The sequence below is a fragment of the Condylura cristata genome, unplaced genomic scaffold (genome assembly GCF_000260355.1).
Source record: "Condylura cristata isolate star-nosed mole 26May11 unplaced genomic scaffold, ConCri1.0 scaffold00014, whole genome shotgun sequence".
NCBI lineage: Eukaryota > Metazoa > Chordata > Mammalia > Eulipotyphla > Talpidae > Condylura > Condylura cristata.
Genome location: NW_004567115.1, coordinates 3251641 through 3274480, shown reverse-complemented (window position 1 = coordinate 3274480; position 22840 = coordinate 3251641). Strand labels below are relative to the sequence as shown.

Below are 22840 nucleotides of genomic sequence, written 5' to 3'. Positions count from 1 at the left end.
AGTCAAGAAATATCTGCTATTTAAAAAAAAATCCGCTATGAAAAAAAAATAACACTGTGTTTCATAGCTTTCGCTGTCAAAAAAAAAAGATTTCTTTCAATATCCGTTATTGCAGGTTTAGTGATGCAACTTGTCTTGACCATTGGGACAAACTGTTAGGAAGGAAGCAGAGGCTTGAAAGTGCTAATGTATAAGGAGATGTTCTCTGACTGCTCTTGGAAACCAGTCATCACATGTTGAAGTGGTCTGGCCTTGAGTAAGTGGAAAAAGAGAATCTTGTCCTGAGAAGAAGAGTAATGTGACCATGTCCAGTGGAGTGAACTAAATCTGATGTAAAGCAAGCCGTACAGTTTGAAAGAGAGCTTATCAGTACAGATTAAAAGGACTAAGTCAGTTTAAAATGGACTGAGACTGTTAAAGTGGAGACTTCTGTTTTTTTTTTTTTTGTATTTAGGAAGAGAGATGAATAAAGTGCTCAGCTAAAAACACATTCTATCTAAAGAATGAAAAATGCCCCAGAGGGCATAGCCAAAATCCCATAAGAAACAGTAGGCAGGAGAGTCACTATTCTAGCATATTTTCTGTTGCAGAGTCAGGGGAACTGGCAACATACATGGATTTCAGTTATAAAGTTGCTATTGATTCTGTGACCACTTTGTGATTTCCAGTGTTCATTATGGTTATTTTAGCCCTGGTTCACGATTGAATTTCGAATGTGTCTTTTCAGTTTAATTCTCTGAATGAAGAGGTACTGCTTCATATATCTTTGCTTGCACTCAAAAAGATGCAAACTCTTTGACATGGACTTCACTTATACTAGATGCCATAACTGGAAAAGACTTCTGTGTTGGAGGCCAGCTCCAACTACTGAGGTGTCTGGAGGCAAGACAGACAGGACCCTAAGGTGGAAAGGCGTCGGCAAGCAGAGATTGCTAAAAAGGGGAGAAGGAGAAAAAGGGAAAAGGGGGGCGAAGAAGACACAGGAGTCAGAGTTTGGTGCAAGTCTTCCTGCTCTGCCTTCAGCAGAGGTTTATTTTATACATTAGGAGCAAGCAGTGGGATGACATCAGCACACGAACTGGGCTGAGAGATTACAATCATCTTTTTTTTCTAGGAGCAAGGAGTGGGATGACATCAGCACATGAACTGGGCTGAGAGATTACAAGATTACAATCATCTTTTTTTTCTAAGAACAGTTTAGGGTTGTATTGCCCTTTAGCTGAGATATAACATTCTAAAATCAATCAAGGTTAAAAACAGGTACAAAGGTGCACAAAGTTTATGACTAATATTACTATAGTGGAGATCAACTAAGATAGAAATCCCATAAACATTATCTACTACTTAATGGGTTTTTGTTTTTCTACTTGAGTCATCCTGGGAGGCAGAAGAGGAAATTCCTTGCTAATCAAATCTCTGAATAGGAGACATAGGTGAATTTCCTTATCTGAGGACTACATAGTAGAATCCTGAAAGACTAGCCAGAAGACTTTTGTGGATTCCTTTAAGGTGTAGCAGGTGGAAAACTTGACTAGTTTCAAAACAGGCAACCTGGGTGAATTTCCACATCTAAAGGCCAGACAGTAGGAAGTTTGAGTAATTCTGTAGAAGCTGAATAGAAGGCTAGGTGAGATAGTAGGTGAGATAGTAGAGTGATAAGATTTGGGTTTTCCTCCATCTGGCAGTGAGAGAGACTTTGCAAAATCAGCCCTTTTGTTTTTATTTATCAGTCAGTAGTCAAGTCACTTGACTTCAGGGGAATTTTTCATCCTGGTGCAGTGCTTTCTTGTCAGGACAGACAGGCCTTATGTGGCTGAGGCAATCCAATTGTAAGCTGAAAGTTGCTCAGAATATTTTGATATTATGATTATACAAAAAAGGGAAGTCATAACATAAGTTAGCAGTGGAAAGTCTGATTTTTCAGAGCTTTTCCCCTCTATCCGGATTGTGTCTGATGACAGAGGTTGCATAGATTGTGTCACTTCTGGGAGTCCTGAGAAGGATGGGTATATTTTGCATGGGGAGTATTAAATAATTATGACAAGAGGATGGGAAATGGTAGATTGGGGAAATAAAAAAAAATAATAAGTCACAGTATATGGTACCATTTCCAATAAGAAAATTGAGACTTTTTTTTTTTTTAAACTTTTCAACTTTTCAAATCTGGTTCTGGCTATTGACTTGCTTTGTTCAGTGGGACATTGGTATAATATAATTGAAGTAGAGGCTTGAAGTGAGATTGAACATTTGAGCATTTGAGTTTGTGCTTTCTGATTTGTTACATAATTATCACTTATAAAAGCTTGGTGATGGATGCTATGTGGTCTGTTGCCACCATAATCCCAAACAACAGTCAGAAACATGAATTTGTCATCTGGGTAGATATAGTCCCAGCCAATCTGTTAATGGAATGCACATGCATGAATGAGTTAGTGCTTGATCTGGAGAATGATACAGAAGAACTCTGAGCTAAGTAAAATGATCATTTCAAGTTCCAAAATATTGTTTTGATATATTGTACTGCATACTTTTAGTAAAGTATGCAAACAAAATTTCTAGGCTTTTTTATAAAACCATTAATTTACCATTTGTCTACAAAACTGTTTAACTCTGAGGGTGGAAACTTCATACCCCAATGTGTGTGTATGTTCTATTCAACTATCACCAAGTGTTATCACACTATCAGATTCATTCAGGCTACCCAATAAAGCATTCCCCATGCCCTACTGCAAGTAATTTTAGTGAAATAAAATTTTATTTAGTGAAAGCTGTTGAATTTTGCTGAGGATTATAAAACATAATGCCGATATTATCTCTGTCATATTCTTTTAAGCTGACTTTCAAGGCCATAGTTCAAAATACATGTAGCCCTAGAATGGAAAAAAAAAAAAAAAAAGATTAGCTTAATAATAATAGGTCTACGTTAGGTCTTAGACCTGAGAACAAATTTGGAGTCGATTATTAAATATTAAAATAATTCTAAGGACCAGACTATGAGGAACCAACTTTTAAAGACATAAGAATGACTACATCAAAATAATACATTGAAATATAAATATACTTAGAGAACCACGATTAATTCTACTGTGTTTTATTTCTCTCTATATGTTTCATTCAAAAAGAAGGGAAAAAGCTACATTTTCAGTTTTCCCCAGATGTACTATTAATAATTTGGTTCAATTTTTCCACATACACACAATTAATACTATCATATACCTTTTTTCCTAATTTTATTCACTACATAATGTATCCACTTGTATGATAGATGCTACTCTTGTCATTAAAGTTCTCTGAAAACATTTGAGTTTTTCACATCTTTTTCCCACTTTTGTTCATACATTTTTACATCATTGTTCACTTTTGTTCAGTGTTTGATTTCTCCTCTCTGGTGTTCCCATAAAATTATCACTACCACCACACCCGTGAACCATCACTGTAGACTCTTGTGCTATTTCCTCCTGTTTTGGTAATTCACCCCCACGCCCCATCCTGCTAATTGTCTGATTTCTAGTTGCCTGTGAATTTTGTTTTTACTTTTTGTTTCCTCATTTCTTGTTAGTTTACCTATGTTTGTCCTAAGTGAAATCATCCAATATTTCCCTTCTGACTTAATTCACAGATCATAATCATTTCCAGCTCTATTCATGTTGCTGTGAATGGCATTTGAAAGTTCTTTTCCATTTAAAAGATCAGGTGTGAGAACTGTTTATTTTTGTCTGGTCAATAATTCAGCATCTTCTTCTTTTGGGTTCTAGTTTTTACCTAAGATTTTATGGATGAATAGTTAACTTATTACTTTTTTTGCTTTTCATATAATTTTATGTATTTATTTATGTATGTAAGAACTGGGGTGCAGGCCAGAGGTGGGGGGGTTGAGATGATTCACCAGAGACAGAGTGGGGGAGCAGAACAGGCAGATCAATTGAAATACAGTGCTGAGCGTGAGACAGGAGAGGTTTGCTGCTTTATGTGGGTCAGTTCCCTGGTGGGAGATCTGCCAGTCAATAGTGTTGAGACTTAACCCCTTTGTCACCATGGAAGCCCCTGATTTTCATCTTTTTGTAATTTAGCATTTACTTATAATTAGACTTTCCTTTCTCTCTCTCTTTCTTCCCTAAGATTTATTTATTTATCTGTACCAACTTCGAATTCAGTTGCCCAGTCACTCCTTAACATCTCTGGTGAGGTTCATGTTGGTCTCTAATGTTCAAAAAAATACCCAATTCATCTTAAGTCACAGGATTTTCTAGGTGTAGTGTGGTGTGGTTTAAATCTGATACTATTTTCCACTAGTAAACCAAGACTCATCTGTGATGCTACCTATGATTTTCATATTTAATTTAACAATTTCTTTCTTCTTTTTTTTTTAACTTTCAAGTTGTGGCCATTTATATTTATTGCAGTTATTGCAAGAAAGAAAAACTATATACAATATTCTAATTGACATTTTGATATAACTGAATAGGTAGATATTCTATAACTTAAAAATGGTTTATTTGTTCCTTTTTTAATACTTTTTTTATTCTAATTTCATTTTTTTCAACAGATGCTTTTGTTCATTTGCTTGCTAGTCTTCGAATCCCACTTTTCTCTATTAGTTTGAAATTTATATAAATTTATAATTGTTTAAGTGGTTATTCACAAAAATTTTATATGCAATATTTTATCTATGCAATACAAATAATTTAGTATATTTTAATTTAAACCACTTTCATATTTTTGTTGGCAAATACTTTAGTTTTTGTTTTTCCTTTAAACCTCACACATTGCATGTTTATATTACATTTTAAAAGCATAATTATGTTTGCAAATGTGTTTAGCATTTATTTATTCATGAGTAAGCATTAAGAAGTCAGATGTCAGTCTCATTGCTGTGGATGATCAGCTTTTTCTTTCTTGTTTCTAATTTTTTTTCCTTCTCTGCTTTCCCACTATGTTTTATAGATGCTGTTAATTAAAATACTTGTAATATATTATCTTTATCACTTTATTTATACTTTCTGGATCTGGAAAATTTTTAGCACATTTTTATTCTCTACTGTATGCTATCTGGAACTATGTATTTCCATATTTCTATCCTTACTTAGCCTTATGAAAAATATGAGGCTGAAATTCTACTCTTCAGTATATACCTAAAGAATAAAAAAAAAATTCTAGTTCAAAAGAATATATGAACTTCTATGTCCATTGCAACATTATTTATAATAGCTAATTTATAAGATCATACTAAATCCCCAAAGTTAAATGAGTGGATAAGGAAAATGTGGTATATATACACAATGAAATGCTACTGAACTACAGTTTAAAAAGATGAACTTCTACCTTTTGTAATGACATGGGTAGACTGAAGGAATAATACTAAGTGAAGTAAGTCAGAGGGAGAAAGACAAATACCGGATGGTTTTACTTATATGTAGAATGTATATAGAAAAAAAAAAAAAGAACTAAAAAGCAAATCATTAACAAACCCTAGAAGTCTTACTGTAAAATCGAGTCAACCAAAAGAAGAGGCAGAGAGTGGATAACAAGGTATATAAAAGGGACTCAATGGCAGATAACTAATAGTGTCTTGGTGTTGGATATGATTTGGTAACATACATATAAGGAGGTGTGATCACATATCTCTGAATCATACATGGTATTATAAGCCACTTTTATCTCAATGAAACTATTTCCTTACTATATATCTCAGTTCATTATTTTTAATTATGACCAATTTGCCCTTTAACTTGATTTTTGTCTTACTTTTAAAAACTTTATACCACTTAAAAGGCCAAAGAGGACTCAACCTTGCCATTTTCTGTCATTTTATATCTGGAGAACAAAGACAATTTTGTTTCTAAAACTTTAACTAAAACGTTAACTGGTGCCACAACAGGTTAAGACCCAGCACTGCAAGCTAGTTGCAGCTGCCTCAGTGCAAGTTCAATCCCTGGCCCACAGAAGTGATCCGGTGATCGTCATGGCATGGCAGACTTCTGACCTAACCACTGCTCCCCTCAGCAGTGTACCTCATTGATCTGCCTGTTCTGCTCCCCCATCTGTCTCTGGTGAAACCTCTCATGGCCCCTGCATCACTGGCTTGTTCCCCAATTCTGTATGCATAAATAAATTAATCTTAAAAATTCAAAAAATGAGTGACATTTGACTTAAAAAAATTCTGCATATCTATAGTTTTCAAATTAACAGTACTTTATATTTAAAATTAACTCACAACATGGTGGCTATTATAATAATAAAATTAATTGTGGGAAATAAGCCACCTTGAGAGCCACTTTATTCATATTTTTAGCAACTTAGTCTTGCTTTTTACAAAGGGGAAAATTTTCAACTTCAGTGATTATATTTCCAGGACACTTGAGTTTTTACTTCCCTTGCAAGGTAAATATTGAATCCATGATCTAATGTGGACTGTAAGGATAAGACCAAAATGGGGGGAAAATATTTGAGGAGAAATGATAACAAAGGTGACAATCTCAGAAAATTAAATTTTTAGCTAAATATAATAAAGCTAAACTCACAATGAGGAAACTTGCTCCAAGCATTAATGCTTTTATCTTAACATCAAGATCAAATGGAAACTGGATCCCAAATTTATCAGAACTTGAAATATTTCCAATAACTCTTTCTTCATCTATAGACAATAACTAAAAGTAAAAATATATATATATATATATAATTGTAGATACAATTCTCTGAAATAAAGAGAATGGGCACTTATAGGTTAGTTTTCATAATTTAGTCATATGAGTTACAGAACTGGTTATACTCTGAAATAAAAAGGGACCAGAAAAAAAAATGAAGAATGTCTACCTAAGAGGATATTTTCAAATTTTGTACACAATGATTACATATGTAATATAAAATGTTCTGTATAGACTCTATAACATTAATTTATTAGCTCTTTTACAGTTATAATAATATACATCATATAAGATTTGTGAGAACTTTTAAGTTCTTTTACACAGTTCACTTTCAGATAACAGCTTTATTTTCTGAATCCTTGACCTTTTCCTAATATCCTTTTCTGCTTTACTTATCTAGACTCAATGGAACATCGTACATAGTAATATTCACTTCTTTTGTGAGATACTCACATTGAAACAGTATGTCTGGGATAAACCCTATCACTTGCCTTGAGATGAGGGCCATAAGAGAAAAGGTAGAGTGATATGATGGAGTACATAAAACAAGCAAAGGGAAGACTGAAATAATTGGGTGGGGTGGTTTTAAACATAGCTTCTCAAGGTCACAATCATTTAAGCTGTCTTGGAGGACCAGCAGGAATTAGTGACAACAGAAATAGGGAATGCAAGAACATTTCAAATTGCCTGATTTGGGAGCATATTTTGAACAAAGTGACTGAAGTGGCTAGTGACATAAAATGAGTGAGCAAATAGAGGTATGTAATGCTAGATCACACAGAGCTTGATAAATACTGTTAAGGAGTTTGGGTAAAGAGAAAAATGTGAATTTTAAGTAACTATGTCAAAATTTTTTCGCTTTTTTTTCATGAGTTTGAATAATGCCATTCCCCCTCATTCTTAACAAAACATCATGGCACTGCAGAAAAATTAATTAATTAAATAAATAAATAGAACCTCCTAGACTAAGCTTTTAGATTCCATTCCTGAGGAGTTACTATACCCACACTGACACTCCTTATTCCTTCCTTGTTATGATAAATGGCCCACCTCTATGTCTGAGTCTAGTTCCCTACATATATCTTAGGTCTATACCAATTAAAAGATAAGTTAATCAAATGTTCAACTTCTTTATCACCACTCTTCTACTTTTATTCCTTTCTTTTAAAATCAAAGTAGATCTTAAAAATTCTTTACCCAAGAAAACAATCTGCAGCTATGATTGTTGACAGATGTTAACAAAATTTATTGCATTGATCATTATGCAATATGTACAAATATTTGAACATTATTTCATACACTTGAGACAATGTAATGTTGTATGACAATTATCCTGCTCTCTTTCTCATAGATATATGTGTGTATACATACATGTATATATATACATATATACGCATATATATGTGTATATATACACATATATGCATATAATATATGTATATGCTATAAATATATATGTATATAATATATTTATATACATATATATTTATATACATATATATATATAGCTTGCACAAATATATAATCTTTGAAAGATGCTATGAACTTGTAGGTCTCAAGTAAGCAAATAATTAGGAATTCAACTAAAAATGTTATTGAAACATCATGACAACATTTTTATTTTCTTTCGTCAAATTTATTAATTATATATTAGGAAATAATGAAACATTAATTTGAACATGATATATTTAAATTATAATGACTTACATTAAAATTTAGATCCTTGAGGCAGCTAGAAATTACACATGGCCCTCTTATTTCCATTACATCCTCCTTTTTCTCATTTTTTATTTTAAACTTTGGCCAAAATGGGTGAAAACACTGATACACATATCCAATTGTTTCACCAGGAGGAGCCTCAATTTTTAGCTATAAAAGATTGAAAAATGCATAGAGATCAAATGTGATACATCTGATTTGCAAGTAACATTGCATTTAGTCATATGCTACCTTTTAACTTTTTGTATATGTGAATAGAACTTTCTGTGTCTCACGTATGATTTATACTTAGGTATGGATATAAAATGAAAAGTTTCCAGGATCTGCATTTGAAACATTTTAGTGGAGATCTGATTTTGCTGTTCATGAACTACAGAAATTAGGTAGCAGGAGGATATGAAGAGAATATGTCAACAGGAAGAGTTGACAAAACTCAGCTCAGAAGTGAAACTCACAAGATTGAAGACAAAGCCAAGACATGCTACAGAATTTTTTAATAATATTAAAGAAGATAGTAACAGTAGGCATGGCACATATCTAATTAGTGTCTGACAAAGAAAAAATGGTAATAACTCTAATGACAATGAATATATATTACAAGCTACAAGTCAAGAAAATTTCTTAAAATTAAAGAACAAAATTATTTTATCAATTGATACCTGAAGAAAATCACCCTAAATTGATCAATACCGAGTCATGCACTGGAAATTACAAAAATTTAAATAAAATAAAAAAATCACTGGAAATTTAATTAAAAACATGAAATCTTGTCGTGTAATTTATTTTATATCATCAAAAGAACATATTTTTTATTATATTTAGAAAGATAAAAGTAATACTATTCACACACACATACACATACACACACAAAGCTAAAAATAGAATTGTCCTAGGGAAATAAGTCACATTCATCAAAATGAGAACAAAATCAGATTGAACAGACTTTTTGGTCAGTAATCTACAACATATGCTGGAAGAAAATAGGCTAATATGTTAAATATTCAAGGAAAGAAGGTGAAATCCAAAGAACATATCTAATACACATGTCCATTGACATATGCAGATTATAGACAAGCTGTAATGAATCCAACAAGTTCACGGTAATTTGAGTTTATCCTGAGAAACTCACTTAGGAACAAAATGCAGATACCCAAGATGACAGGGTGATCTTTGGTAGTAAATGATGCAAAGAAAATGGACATAGTTTATGTAATTATGATTTGCACTAAGCATATAGAAATATATAGTTGTCTAAAACTCAGGCAGTAAATGAGGAGAGAAATTCTGGCAGAACAGCATAGGGTGATTGCATGTAGTAACAAGATAAAATATAATTGTTAGGTCCTCCCTGGTGGCGCAGCGGGTTAAAGCACAACACTGAGAAGCTAAAGCCACTTCCGCATGAGTTCGATTCCCACCCTGGAGGGTGACCACATGGCGTGGCAGACCTCTCCTGACCCGCCCGCTGCTCCCCTCAGCAGTGTACTTCGTCCATCTGCCTGTTCTGTCCCCCACTCTGTCTCCGCTGAAGCCTCTCATGGCCCCTGAGCCTCTGGTCTGTACCCCAGTTCTGTATCCATAAATAAATAAATCTTTAAAAAAATATATAATTGTTAAAATACTTTGGATAAGTGTAGAATTCTACATTTAAACCTAAATATGAAGGTAAAAACTACATGTGAGCTTACATTAGGGAAAAACCAATGACCTTAGACAAGGTATTTGAATTTCTGAGACTTATTTGAGGACAGAATCCAGTCTGTGCTATATTGGGTACTAAAAACTCAGACACCCGGAGTCCTGCTTGCTGAGAAGTCAGAGAAGAGAAATTGAGGAAACTAGCCAGGTGAAAATCAAAGAGAAAAATCTTAGAGAAAGAGAGTCAAAAAGACTCAATTTGATTGTAAGCATTCTTTATTAACTCTGATTAACTCCTCCTTTTGAGGTACTATTTCAAAAATACAAGATAAGGGCTCTCCCTGGTGGCGCAAGGGGTTAAAGCACCGCATTATGAAGCTCTATGAAGCCTCTACAGCACTAATTGATCCCAGGCCAGGGGGCTGACCCATTTGGTGTGGCAGACCTCTGCTGACCCGCCCGCTGCTCCCCTCAGCAGTGTACCTTGTCAATTTGCCTGTTCTGCTCCCCACTCTGCCTCTGGTGAAGCCTCTCACTCACTACACCTCTGGCCTGTACCCCAGTTCTGTAGGCACAAATAAATAAATCTTTTAAACAAATACAAGAAAAAACTAAAATACTGGACAGAAATTTCAGCCACAGCTATTATAGAGGTGACAACATTTTGAGTTTAAGTCCAGTCAAATAATAAGCAACTAAGTGTCCATAATCACTACATTGAATTGTACATTGTATTCTCATATTCTTTAGAAAAATAAATTATCATATGTAAAGATTAAAATAGGAGCCATATTTAGAAAAAAAAGGAAATAAAGTCTATCTTGGATGACAGACTTGGGAAAAATAATTTATAGCAATGGATAAAATTGTTTTTACGCTTGTGCTTATTATAACTGTAACAAGAGCTAAATACATCACAATAAGTAAATCAAAATACACATAATAGCCAGGTAAACATTTGGAACTGAAAATATATCTAGAAAAAAAAATGCTTAATGGATACTTATAGTAATGTAAAAGTTAGTGCACCTGAAAACAGATAAATGGTATTATATCACTGAATATTTTTAAAACTACAAAAATAGCAGTGATTAAGAGAATAGTTGTAAAATATCAAACAATGTAAAATATCTATAACTAAAGAGAATAGAAAGAAAAACACATTTGAAGAAATACTGCTAAAGATTCCCAAGTTGGTGAAAAAACACATTTACAATATATATATATATATTTTTTTTTTAAAGATTTATTTATTTATTCATACAGAACTGGGATACAGGCCAGAGATGCGGAGGGTGAGAGGGTTCACTAGAGACAGAGCGGGGAGCAGAACAGGCAGATTGACGAAGTACACTGCTGAGGGGAGCAGCGGTTGGGTCAGGAGAGGTCTGCCAGCCATGTGGTCACCTCCGGGGCAGGCGGGGATCGAACTCATGCGGAGGTGGCTTTAGCTTCTTAGTGCTGCGCTTTAACCCGCTGCGCCACCAGGGAGGGCCAATATATATATATATTTTTATGTGTTATCTTTCTTTGGTTTTGATATTACAGTAAGCTGGTATCATAAAATGCAATTAGGAGTACTTATTCTTTCTCAATTTTTTTGGGAAAGGTTGAGAAGGTAGGTAGTAGTTCATCTTTGAAGGGTTCATAAAACTCTCTTGTGAATCTACTTGGTCCTGGGCTTTGTTTTTTTTAGGTAGGGTTTTGATTACTATACCAATTTCCTTACTTGTGGCTGGCCTATTAAGGTCAGCAGTCAAGAGGTGAGCCCCTGCAATTTTTGACAAGGACAGGTAAAAGGGATTATGCTAAGTGGCATAAGACCCAAAGAGAGAGACACACTGTGTGGTGTTACTTTTATGTGTAATATGGGCAAATCAGACAAAAGTTCACATAAAGCCAAACTCAGAAACTAATGCTTGAAAGTTGACTATGGAACTGAAGCATCTAAAGGGGGAAAGGAAAGCAGAGGGGTGAGCATAAAGAAGAGAGGAAGCACAGTGGGTTATCATGGTGGATAATGGGTATTTTGGTGGTGAGTTCATTAGGATAACATCAATAGAAGGGTGAGGCTCTGTACTTCCAAACTATAAACAAAGATGTAAACCAATGTTACTGCAATAGAAATCCTTTTTTAAAGTCTAGTTTTGAAAAATAAAAATAAACAAATAAATAAAGGGGAAAAACACTAACAACTTTTTATAGGATAGGTATCAATTATGACAGTGTACGTAAGAGGAAGTTATTAGATGGTGATCGACTTTTGAATTTATTTTAGGCAATGTGTATTTGAAAAGTGAACCAAACTTTATCAATAAAAAATTACAGCTATATCAAAACAATGGAAATACAGAGATTTGTTTAAAAAAATAATGCATTTATAGATTCAAGAAGCTAGATTAATCCAATAGGAGAAATGCAAATAAAATCACATGCAGCCAGCCATGCATAATACATCTGCTGAGGCACTGCAGTGGAGTGACACTACAGGAGGGAGAGATTCTTTTACTAATTCTAGTTGGTGTGACTTTTCTCCACCTCCTTTTTTTTTTTCTTTCTTCCTGCTGTCTATTTGCTTAGCAGTGCAGTTTTCTGTGGAAACCCAGTAGTGCTCTGCCTAGTAGCACATCACTTTCTATAGTGTAGTACTTCTTCATCCTTGCAGCCATGGCATGGCTCAGTGGCCCTATCTGCTAGCAGTCTTGATATAGTAATCACCTGTTGCAGGTCTCTGTCCCTAAGTGTGCCCACCAGCTATGGCTCAACTGTACCTTCGAGGCTTGTTTTCCACATCTCTCCATTCAAGGAGGTCATGTAGTCCAGGATTCAGATCCACTGATTCAGAGCTTCTCCGCCTCCCTCTGCATGTCTGCCTACTAGCTGTGGCTTATATGTGATACATACACTGTTTTTTCTTTTTAATTCTGCTAGAGGAATATTGCATGTTAGACCTCAGACCACAGTGGAACCCCAACTCATCTATGTACTTATCTATAAACCAGAGTTTCTGTACACTTTTATTTTATATAAAGATTTATTCATTTATGCATACAGAACTGGGGTACAAGTCAGAGGTGCAGGGGCAGTGAGAGGATCACCAGAGAAGAGTGGGGAGCAGAACAGGCAGATTGAGGGAGTATATTGCTGAGGGGAGCAGTGGGCACAGCAAGAGAGGTCTGCCTTACTATGTGGGGATCACCTCCTGGACCGAGATTGGAACCCACACTGCAGCTGCTGCGGCTAGTTTGCAGTTCTGCGTCCTAATCTGTTGCGCCACCAAGGGAGGGCTCTCTTTGCACTTTTTGAGGTTTCTTTCTTTCTTGAAATCGTGGACCAGTTCTGATGTGGGCAACTTTTAAATTCATCATAAAGTTGGCTACAACTACATTTTCTCAAAACAGGTTTGAAATCTGATCCTTGCCTATGTGGAGAACTCTACCTCAGTCCTTGTTACAATAATCATCACAGATATTTTGTATCACAACTTCATATTTCTTATAGGAAACTTTTTTCTTAGATTTTTGTGCAGTTTTTGTCTTCTGATTAGAACAGAATGTTACAATAACTTATAGATGGAGTAAAGAATATTAATAGTTTAGAAAAATTTTGACTTGAATAAAAAAACAAATTATCAAATTTGCACTTAATAGTCAAAGGAAATCTATGTTTAAAAATTATATCAAAAGAAATATGTAGGTCTAATGATGAAAGCTTGCACTTAGGGAGCTACAAAAAATGTAGAAGAATATAAATGATTAATAAAAATAATTAATCAAATACATTATATAAAAATAGGTAAGTGAAAGCAAAACGTCATTCTTTGAAAAAATCAATATGCTTTCTTAAATTAAACAGAAAACAAAAACACCAACTATTGTCAGAAAAGAAAATGGTATTATTGCCATATAACATGCAAATATAAATGTCAATAAAGATATATGCTAATAACTTTAACCCAGTGAATTCAACAATTTAGACAAATTATTTGAAGGATAAAAATATAAAAGTGTGGCCCTCCCTGGTGGCGCAGCGGGTTAAAGCACTGCAACTGAGAAGCTAAAGCCACTTCCGCATGAGTTCAATTCCCGCCTGCCCCGGAGGTGACCACATGGCGTGGCAGACCTCTCCTGACCCGCCCGCTGCTCCCCTCAGCAGTGTACTTCGTTGATCTGCCTGTTCTGCTCCCCACTCTGTCTCTGGTGAAGCCTCTCACTGCCCCTGAGCCTCTAGCCTGTACCCCAGTTCTGTATGTACAAATAAATAAATCTTTAAAATATATATATATATATATAAAAGTGTACTCAAGAAGAAAAAGAAAATATGACTATTCCCTATACCTATTTAATGAAGTTTTAATTTAAATCAAAAATCCTCACACACACACACACATTACTTCAGGCAGAAATAACAGTACAGTTAAATACAATCAAGTATTAATAAAAAATTCTCTAACAAAAGTAAAGAATATGGAGCACTTCCCAATTCTTAGGAAGCTATCCTAATATCAAAGTCACACAAAAACTTAAAGAAAAAGTACAAATCTATTTATTATAAACATGTACACAAAATCTTAGCATGTGTGTGTGTGTGTGTAAAATGAATATCTCCAAGTAGAATGTATCTCAGGAATGTATAACTTAAATTGATTTAGTTGAAATTAGCGACTCCAGACACATATCACACAGACCACTGCTTGCAGAGGCCTCACAACCTCTTGGAGACCCTGTCAGCTGTTTGCCCAGACAAGGGAGGATAACAATTAATGAGGATGGAGAAGTCACATCCAGAAGAAGTCCCATGTATAGCAGCCGTGTCCCAAAACTAATAATGAGAGAAGGGAAAAACCCAACAAGTAGTAGCATGACTCCTTCTGGGAATAGTACAACAAAAAGACAACAAATCTCCAGAACCCAACTTCAAAAACATGGCAGCTATGTTCCTCTATCATATACAGAATTTAATTTGCAATGATAAGAATTTCAATAAATGGATGAAAACTTTAAAAGAACCAATGAATGCCCTAAAAACAAAATCAAGGAACTGAAGACATAAAAGAAGCTTTCAAAAGGTAACGATGGCATTTTAAGATGTATAAAGAGAAATACAAGGGTGAGGAGTTCAGAATGTAGCAGAAGTAGACTAGATAAAGTGAAAGAATAACTCAGTGTAACTGAAGATGCAAAATGTACAAGAACCAGGATAGAGAAGGAAAAAGAGAAACAAATTTTGCAACAATGAAGAAAGACTCTATGAATTATCTGAGTTCATAAGAAAAGGCAACATAAGACTGTTGGGAATATGAGAGAGACAGGAGTAAAACATATATAAAAGAAATACTGGAGGCAAACTCCTTGAACTATAGAAGGGAATAAATGTACATTTCCAGGAGTTTAAAAAGAACCCTGGAATACCTAAATGAAGTGAGACTGACAAGACACATAGTAGTGAAACTCTCAAGAGCTCAGGACAAAGAAAGCTATTGAAGCTGGCAAAGGGGAACAAACAAAATAACCCATGAAGCTACTTCAGGCTAATACCATAATTTTCTGAAGAAACACTATGAACAATGAGAAAATGGAATAACACTTTCCAAATACATAAAGATAAAAATATAGACATCCAAGAATATTATATCTTGAAAGAATATTCTTCATATAAGAGGAATAAAGGCCTTTATAGACATAAACTCAAGCAGTTTGCAAACACTTAACTACCCTTCCAAGAAGTATTGAAAGGAGCTTACACATCAATACTGAAGAGAGGAGTATACCCAAAGAACTGAATAAAGAAATAGAATAACTCACAAAATTAAGAAAACATGGATAGTGGTAGACTATCACATGTCAATAATTGCTCTAAATGTAAATAAACTGAACTCATCAATTAAAACACAGGCTATTTAGTTGTATCAGAAAACAGAATCCAATCTTCCATTGACTCCAAGAAAAGCATGTAGTCTTCAAAGACAAGCATAAACTCAAAAAAATGTTTGAAAAAAATCCTATAAGTGAATGGGACTCAAAAGAATGTAGGGTATGGTCATACTTATATCAAAATAGATTTCCAGTTAAAATAGGTAATAAGGGACAGGCAATGATCAAGGTAATGAGGTAGGGCATAGTATAAGATATAACACTCTTCATGTATATGCACCAAATGAAGAAGGACTAAAATATGTTAAGCAACTACTATTAACTCTGAAAACAACACTGGGGAAAACATATGTGGTATGAGAATTCAGCATCCCAGTCTCACAAATAGATCAATTGGACAGAAAATAAATAGGTGTACAATTTCCTTAAACAATAAAATAAACCTAATAGACATTTACAGGGCAATGTGTCCCCCAAAAGACAATTTCCTCTTGTTCACATGTATACTCTTCAGAATGGACCACATTCTGGGACACAAAACAAATATCAACAGATTCACAAAGGTTGAAATCATACATCATCTTCAACCATATAAATATGAAGCTAGAAATCAACTCTCACAAGAAAGGAGAGATTTCCTTTAATATGTGGAAATTGAAAAAAAAATACTGTAGGATGACTGGGTTAATGAGGAATAAAAGAAATAAAAAAAAAACACAAGTGAGGACAAACTCAAAGCTATCTAAATTTTATGGGTTGTAGCAAAAGCAGTACTAGGAGGGAAACACATAGTAATACAGGACAATTTCAAGAAACAAGAAAACAAAAAAAGAACTTAAATAAACAATCTCCCTTAACTTGAGAAGTTAGAAAATAAGAAGAATAAACAAATTCATAAGCCGGTAGAAAAACAGATACAATAAAAATCAAAGCAAAAGTAAATGAATAGAAATTTAATGACACTCCAAATGATTAATGACACCAAAAGGTGATTGAATAAACAAACAAAATAGGAAAACCTCTAGCAGGGCTTATCAGGAAAACAAGGATAAGAAATAGAGTTTTCTAATACAAGGATCAAAAGTGAAAGAGGAAAAATTAATAGAAGCTGCAGAAATTAATATGATAAATAGAGACTATGAACACCTATACAGTAACAAATTAAAGAACCTAGAAGAGATGGACAAATTCTTAGACTTCTATACAGCCATAGCACCCTGAATAGGGAAGAAATAGAAACCCTTAAACTAACCAATACAAGCAACAAAATTAAAACAATAATTAAAACTCTACCATAAAATAAAGGTCTAGGATCAAATGTCTTCACAAGTGAATTCTAGCAAACATTCAAAAATGAAGTAATGCCTATCTTGCTCAAAACCTTCCAAAAGATTGAAGCTGAAATAATAGGATCAAATTTATTTTATTTGGCTAACATTATTTTAATACTAAAACTGAACGACAATGTAAAGTAAGAAAATTATAGACCAATCTCCCTAAAATAAAATGCTAGCAAACAGATTTTGATGATGCATTGAAAGCTTCATATATATGACCAAGTGGGATTCATACCAGGGGCAACATGAGGTTCAACACTGAAAAATCAATCAATATAATGATCATATCAACAAAACAATGATATGCTAACATCAGTAGATGCTGAAAAATCAATTGAAGATGTCCAAGTCCTTTTTGTTGAAAACACTTAAAAAAACAAACAGGGAGGGCCCTCCCTGGTGGCGCAGCGGGTTAAAGCACAGCACTGAGAATCTAAAGCCGCTTCCGCATGAGTTCGATTCCCGCCTGGAGGTGACCACATAGAGTGGCAGACCTCTCCTGACCCGCCTGCTGCTCCCTTCATCAGTGTACTTCGTCGATCTGCCTGTTCTGTTCCCCGCTCTGTCTCTGGTGAAGCCTCTCACCGCCCCTGAGCCTCTGGTCTGTACCCCAGTTCTGTATGCACAAATAAATAAATCTTTAAAAAAAAAAAAACAAACAGGGATTAGGAACTAGTTTTTCTACTAAGATTTAGCACAAAAGAAGGAGCTCCACTTTAACCACTACTATTTCACACATAATTGGAAATTCTAACTAGAGTAATTAGACAAGAGAAATATGTGAAAGAAATCCAAATTGGGAAAAAAGTAAAATTATCATTATTTGCTGATGACATATTATATAAAGAGAGCCCTAAAGATTACATAGAAGACTAATTGAAACAAGCAGTTTAGAAAGTTGACAGAGTACAGAATCAACAAACATAAATAAATTGGCTTCCTATATACAATGAGATAAAAGTGCAAAAAATTAAGAAAGTGATGTCATTTACAATTAAATCAATAACAAATAAATAAATACCTTACAGTAAGCCTAACAAAGTAAGTAAAAGAACTCTACATAAAACTGAAGGACAATCTTTGAAGACATACAAGAAACAAAGGAAATGAGAAAAAAAATCTGTTTATGGATTATTGTTAAAGTAACCATCCTATGTAAAGCAATATACAGATTCACTGCAATGCCAGTTAGAATATCAATGTCATTTTCCAAAGAATGGAGACAAACCCTTCTGAAATTCATGGGGAATCACAAAATACCCCAAATATCAAAAGCAATCCTGACAAAAAAGGAAAGATATAGGAGATATAACACTCCCAGACCTCGAATTTTATTATAAATCCATGATAATTAAAACAGTCTGGTGCTGGAATGAATATAGAGGCATGCAGTCCAATGGAATATAATAAATAAAAAAAAGTCTACACATATATGGATAGTGAATTTATGACAAAGGAGCCAAGATTGGAACAAGGATAGTTTCTTCAATAAACTCTCTTAGGAAAAGTTAACATCTGCATTTAAAAGTATTAAACTAGGGCCCTCCCTGGTGGTGCAGAAGGTTAAAGCACTGCACTAGAAGCTAAAGCCACTTCAGCATGAGTTCAATCCCTGCCCTGGAGGTGATCCACATGGTGTGGCAGACCTCTCCTGACCCGCCTGCTGCTCCTCTCAGCAGTGCACTTGGTTGATCTGCCTGTTCTGCTCCCAACTCTGTCTTTGATGAAGTCTCTCACTGCCCTTGCACCTCTGGTTTGTATCCCACACATTTCTGTATGCATAAATAAATAAATCTTAAAAAAAAGTTTTAAGCTAGATTGGTTTCTCACACTACAAACAAAAATCAATTCAAAATGGATATAGACTTAGATGTAAAACTTGAAACCATAAAATGCATAGAAGAAAATAGGCAAAATATTTCATTACACATACTTTAAAGTGGCTTTAGGGATTTTTCTCTAACAGCAAGGTCAAGAAAAAAAGAACATAAACAACTGGAATTACATCAAACTAAAAAGCTTCTATATAGTGAAGGAGATCATAATATAAATGAAGACACCCTATTTGCATGCCATATATCTGACAGAAAACTGATCTCAAAAAAAAAAAAGCTCAAAATTCTACAACTGAACAAATAACACAATCGAATTGGACAGAACGGAACAGACATTTCCATAGAAGACATAGGGACTGAAAAATGGCACATGAAAATATGCTCACGGTTACCTATCACTAGGGAAAAGGAAATCAATTCCACTTGTGAAAATAGCCCATATCAAAAAGCTCAGAAAGAACACTTGTTGGCAAGGATATCACAAAAAGGGAACCCTCCCACACTGCTGGTGAGAATGCAGATTATTCTCACCCTTATGTAGGTAGTATAGAAGTGTGTCAAAACATTAAAAAATGTATGTGGCATACAACCCAGTAATTCCAGTCCTAGGCATCTACTTTCAAATTTAAAAACACTAATTCAAAAGGAAACTTGCATCCCCATTTTTATCAAAGCAATATTTACTATAGCTAAACAATGAAACAACCTAAATACCCAAAACAAATACACCTCCTTATTAATACATACATACATGTTCACACACACATACACCCAATGAAATGCTAGTTCAACTAAAGTGAGTTAGAATGAGAAAGATACATAACTGAAAGGTGTCACTAACTTAGAATAAATAAAAAAAAAAACTAAACTAAGAGTCAGAGAAATACAAATTTCCAAACTAACCTTGAAAGCTGATGACAGAATTGAAACAGAGAGAGACAGAAGGAATGGGGGAGGAGTCGGTCAAAACCAAAGTTAGTTCACTGGACTGTGGTGGTAGACTGTGGGCGGTTATGTGGTGGCTATGCTAGAGTGATTATATCTAATGAGAAAATCCAAATATGACTTCAATTAAAAGTAAATAAGTAAAAATTTTTAAAAAGTTGATAAAAATACAATATTTACAGATTTAAAAAGATAGGCATATCATCAAAGGGAAAGGTATAGAAAATATTTGACAAATTCAAAGTTATTCATGATATCAAACTCATAAAATTATAATATATGAATATTTGTTGAAACTGTAAATGTTAATCTAAAAAAGCCAACACAACTTCAAACTTAATGATAAATCGAATCCTTTCTTCCAAAATCAGAATAAAAATTTATGCTTTACTCTTTTCTGATCACTATTCAAGAATATGGTAAAACTCCTAACCAGAACAAAATGACAATGAATAAATACTACATTCATACATATGAATATATAAATAAAAAGCATACAGATAGCAAAAGAGGATGTAGAACTTTGCTTTGTTCAGATTATTGTAGAAAATTTTATGACTACATAAAGCTACTAGAAGCCAGAAGCTATTCATAAGTTAGACTGTCAAAAGGTAAAGGTTTTGAATATACAGAGATCAACTGTTTTTCTATATATCAGAAACAAAAATAGATTTTCATTAAACATATATGCAGATACATGCAAATGAAAATATTTACTACATTTATATTTCTAAAGTTCTAAAGATCTTCATTAACTGAAAAAAAAACATACATATATCATGCAACAAACCTATATATATATATAGGTTTGTTGCATGATTTCACCCTGTAGGTTTGTGGTACTCTCTGGCATAGTTTATTCTCAATAATTCTTTGTAATCAAACCAAATTTAAAATTTCAACAAACCACCCAGTGTTGAATCATTTTTAGGAAACTCAAACACGGTAAAGATATTTACCAACCTTTTGTAGGAAGCAGTTATTCCAACAACCACAACTGAGAGCTTTATGTATAGTAATGACATCTCGGCCTATGGTGTCATAAATTGTCATGGTAAAAGGCCTTGAAGAACCACAAAGGTGTCTGAGGAAACAGTTGCATTTCTCTTCTGCAAAATAAATTCTCTGTCTTTGATTGTTCATGACTTCATATATCTTATTATGTTCAAAATGACTGAGGTCTAAAGAATGAACAATGTGATGACTTATTAGTAATAGTAACAGAAGACTCATAAAAATTGTATATCAAATTCTGCTCAACTATGGTACTTTGTTGGATAGTAAATTGGTTAGCTTTCTCATTTATATTTACTCTTATCTTAGTTTTTTTTTTTTTTCCCATACAGAAAAATAAAGAGACATGCTAGCTATTTTCTGGTAACTTCTACTGATAAAATTATATTCATAGATTTTTAATATAGTTTCTAATTTTCCAAGAAAGTAGCCACTTACTATTACATTTGAGTTATGTTAAATTTTAATTCCCATTTTATATATTTTTCTTTTTGAAAAAGACCTTATTCATCATCCAATATAAAAATATTACAGTATATAAATCTCAATATAGCAGAAAACCAAAAAAAAAAAAAATAGGTATGCTTAATTCAATGAGATGGGAAGCACTCAGATATCATCCACACAAAATAATAATAAAATTCACCTTTCTAATAAGCAAACAGAAATATTATTTTCATCCTAATAATCCAAGCAAAATAATTTAAACAAATTTCTGTGTATCAAATAGTCATTACCAAAATAGTTAGAAAAAGTAAAATGGAAACAAAATAAATATCCAAGAAACAATAAATTGTAAGGTCGCTAGAGAATTACTGTGCAGTTCTTTTAAAATATTGTATGCTAAGAAAAATAACACCATCAGAAATTTACTTTGTAAATAGATATTTTAAAATGCATGGTGTATGACTAAACGTGATCATTGAAAGTCCATCAAAAATAAATATTTTTAAAAGCTACCAGAGAAAATTTAATCATAGTGGTGAATGGGCAATTTTTTTCTTTTATTTTCTTAATCTCAAATGTTATGGATTGAGAATATGTTTAATTAATAAATGCTACTCTAACGAGCATTTATCATTTGACTTAATGTTAACCATTGAAAACGGGTAGTTACAGAAGTCCCTCACTTTTTATTTTTAATTTTATTTATTTAATCATACAGAGTTGGGGTACAGGACAGAGGTGCAGGGGAGGTGAGAGGCTTCACCTGAGACAGGTGTGGAGCAGGACAGGCAGGTCAACTAAGTACACTGCCGAGGGGAGCAATGGTGGGGGAGAGGGGATCAGGTGAGGTCTGCCACACCATGTGGGTCACCTCTGTGGTGACGATTGAACTCATAGTGAAGTGGTTTTAATTTCTTAGTGCTGTGCTTTAACCTCTGCACCACCAGGGATGGCCCCAGAATTTCCTCACGTTTTAGTGATTTATTGGATATGTGAACATAATTGTTTTTATATTGCTATTTGAAAAATTTTGAAATTTGAATTATTTGTATTTGAAATATTTGAGAAGTATTCATTTGATAGTTAATATTCAAATTGATTAAAAATCTGTGAATATATTTTCTGAATAACTTTATTTTTAAAAATATATGGAACTCTGGGCTCTCCCTGGTGGCACAACGGGTTAAAACACCACATTATGAAGCACTCTGCAGCTGCTGCAGCACGAGTTCAAGCCCTGGCCAGGGAGCTGTCCCAGATGGTGTGACAGACCTCTTCTGATCCACCCACTGCTACCTTAAGCAGTGTACTCTGTCAATCTGCCTGATCTGCTCACCACTCAGTCTCTGGTGAATACTCTCACCCACTATGCCTCTGGCCTGTATCCC

At 34.0% G+C, this 22840-nt stretch overlaps 1 protein-coding gene across 1 annotated transcript in view; it reads right to left on the bottom strand.

The window, feature by feature from the left end:
* Positions 1 to 899: 899 nt before the first annotated feature.
* Positions 900 to 22840, bottom strand: part of LOC105853608 (phospholipid scramblase 1-like) — a 27935-nt gene continuing 5994 nt past the window's right edge. The window contains exons 3-6 of the mRNA XM_012724767.1: positions 20955 to 21172; positions 8352 to 8513; positions 6522 to 6647; positions 900 to 932 (exon numbers count right to left, since the gene is read on the bottom strand). Of these exons, the coding sequence (XP_012580221.1) occupies positions 900 to 932; positions 6522 to 6647; positions 8352 to 8513; positions 20955 to 21172 (539 nt within the window). The remainder of the gene's footprint in view (positions 933 to 6521; positions 6648 to 8351; positions 8514 to 20954; positions 21173 to 22840) is intronic.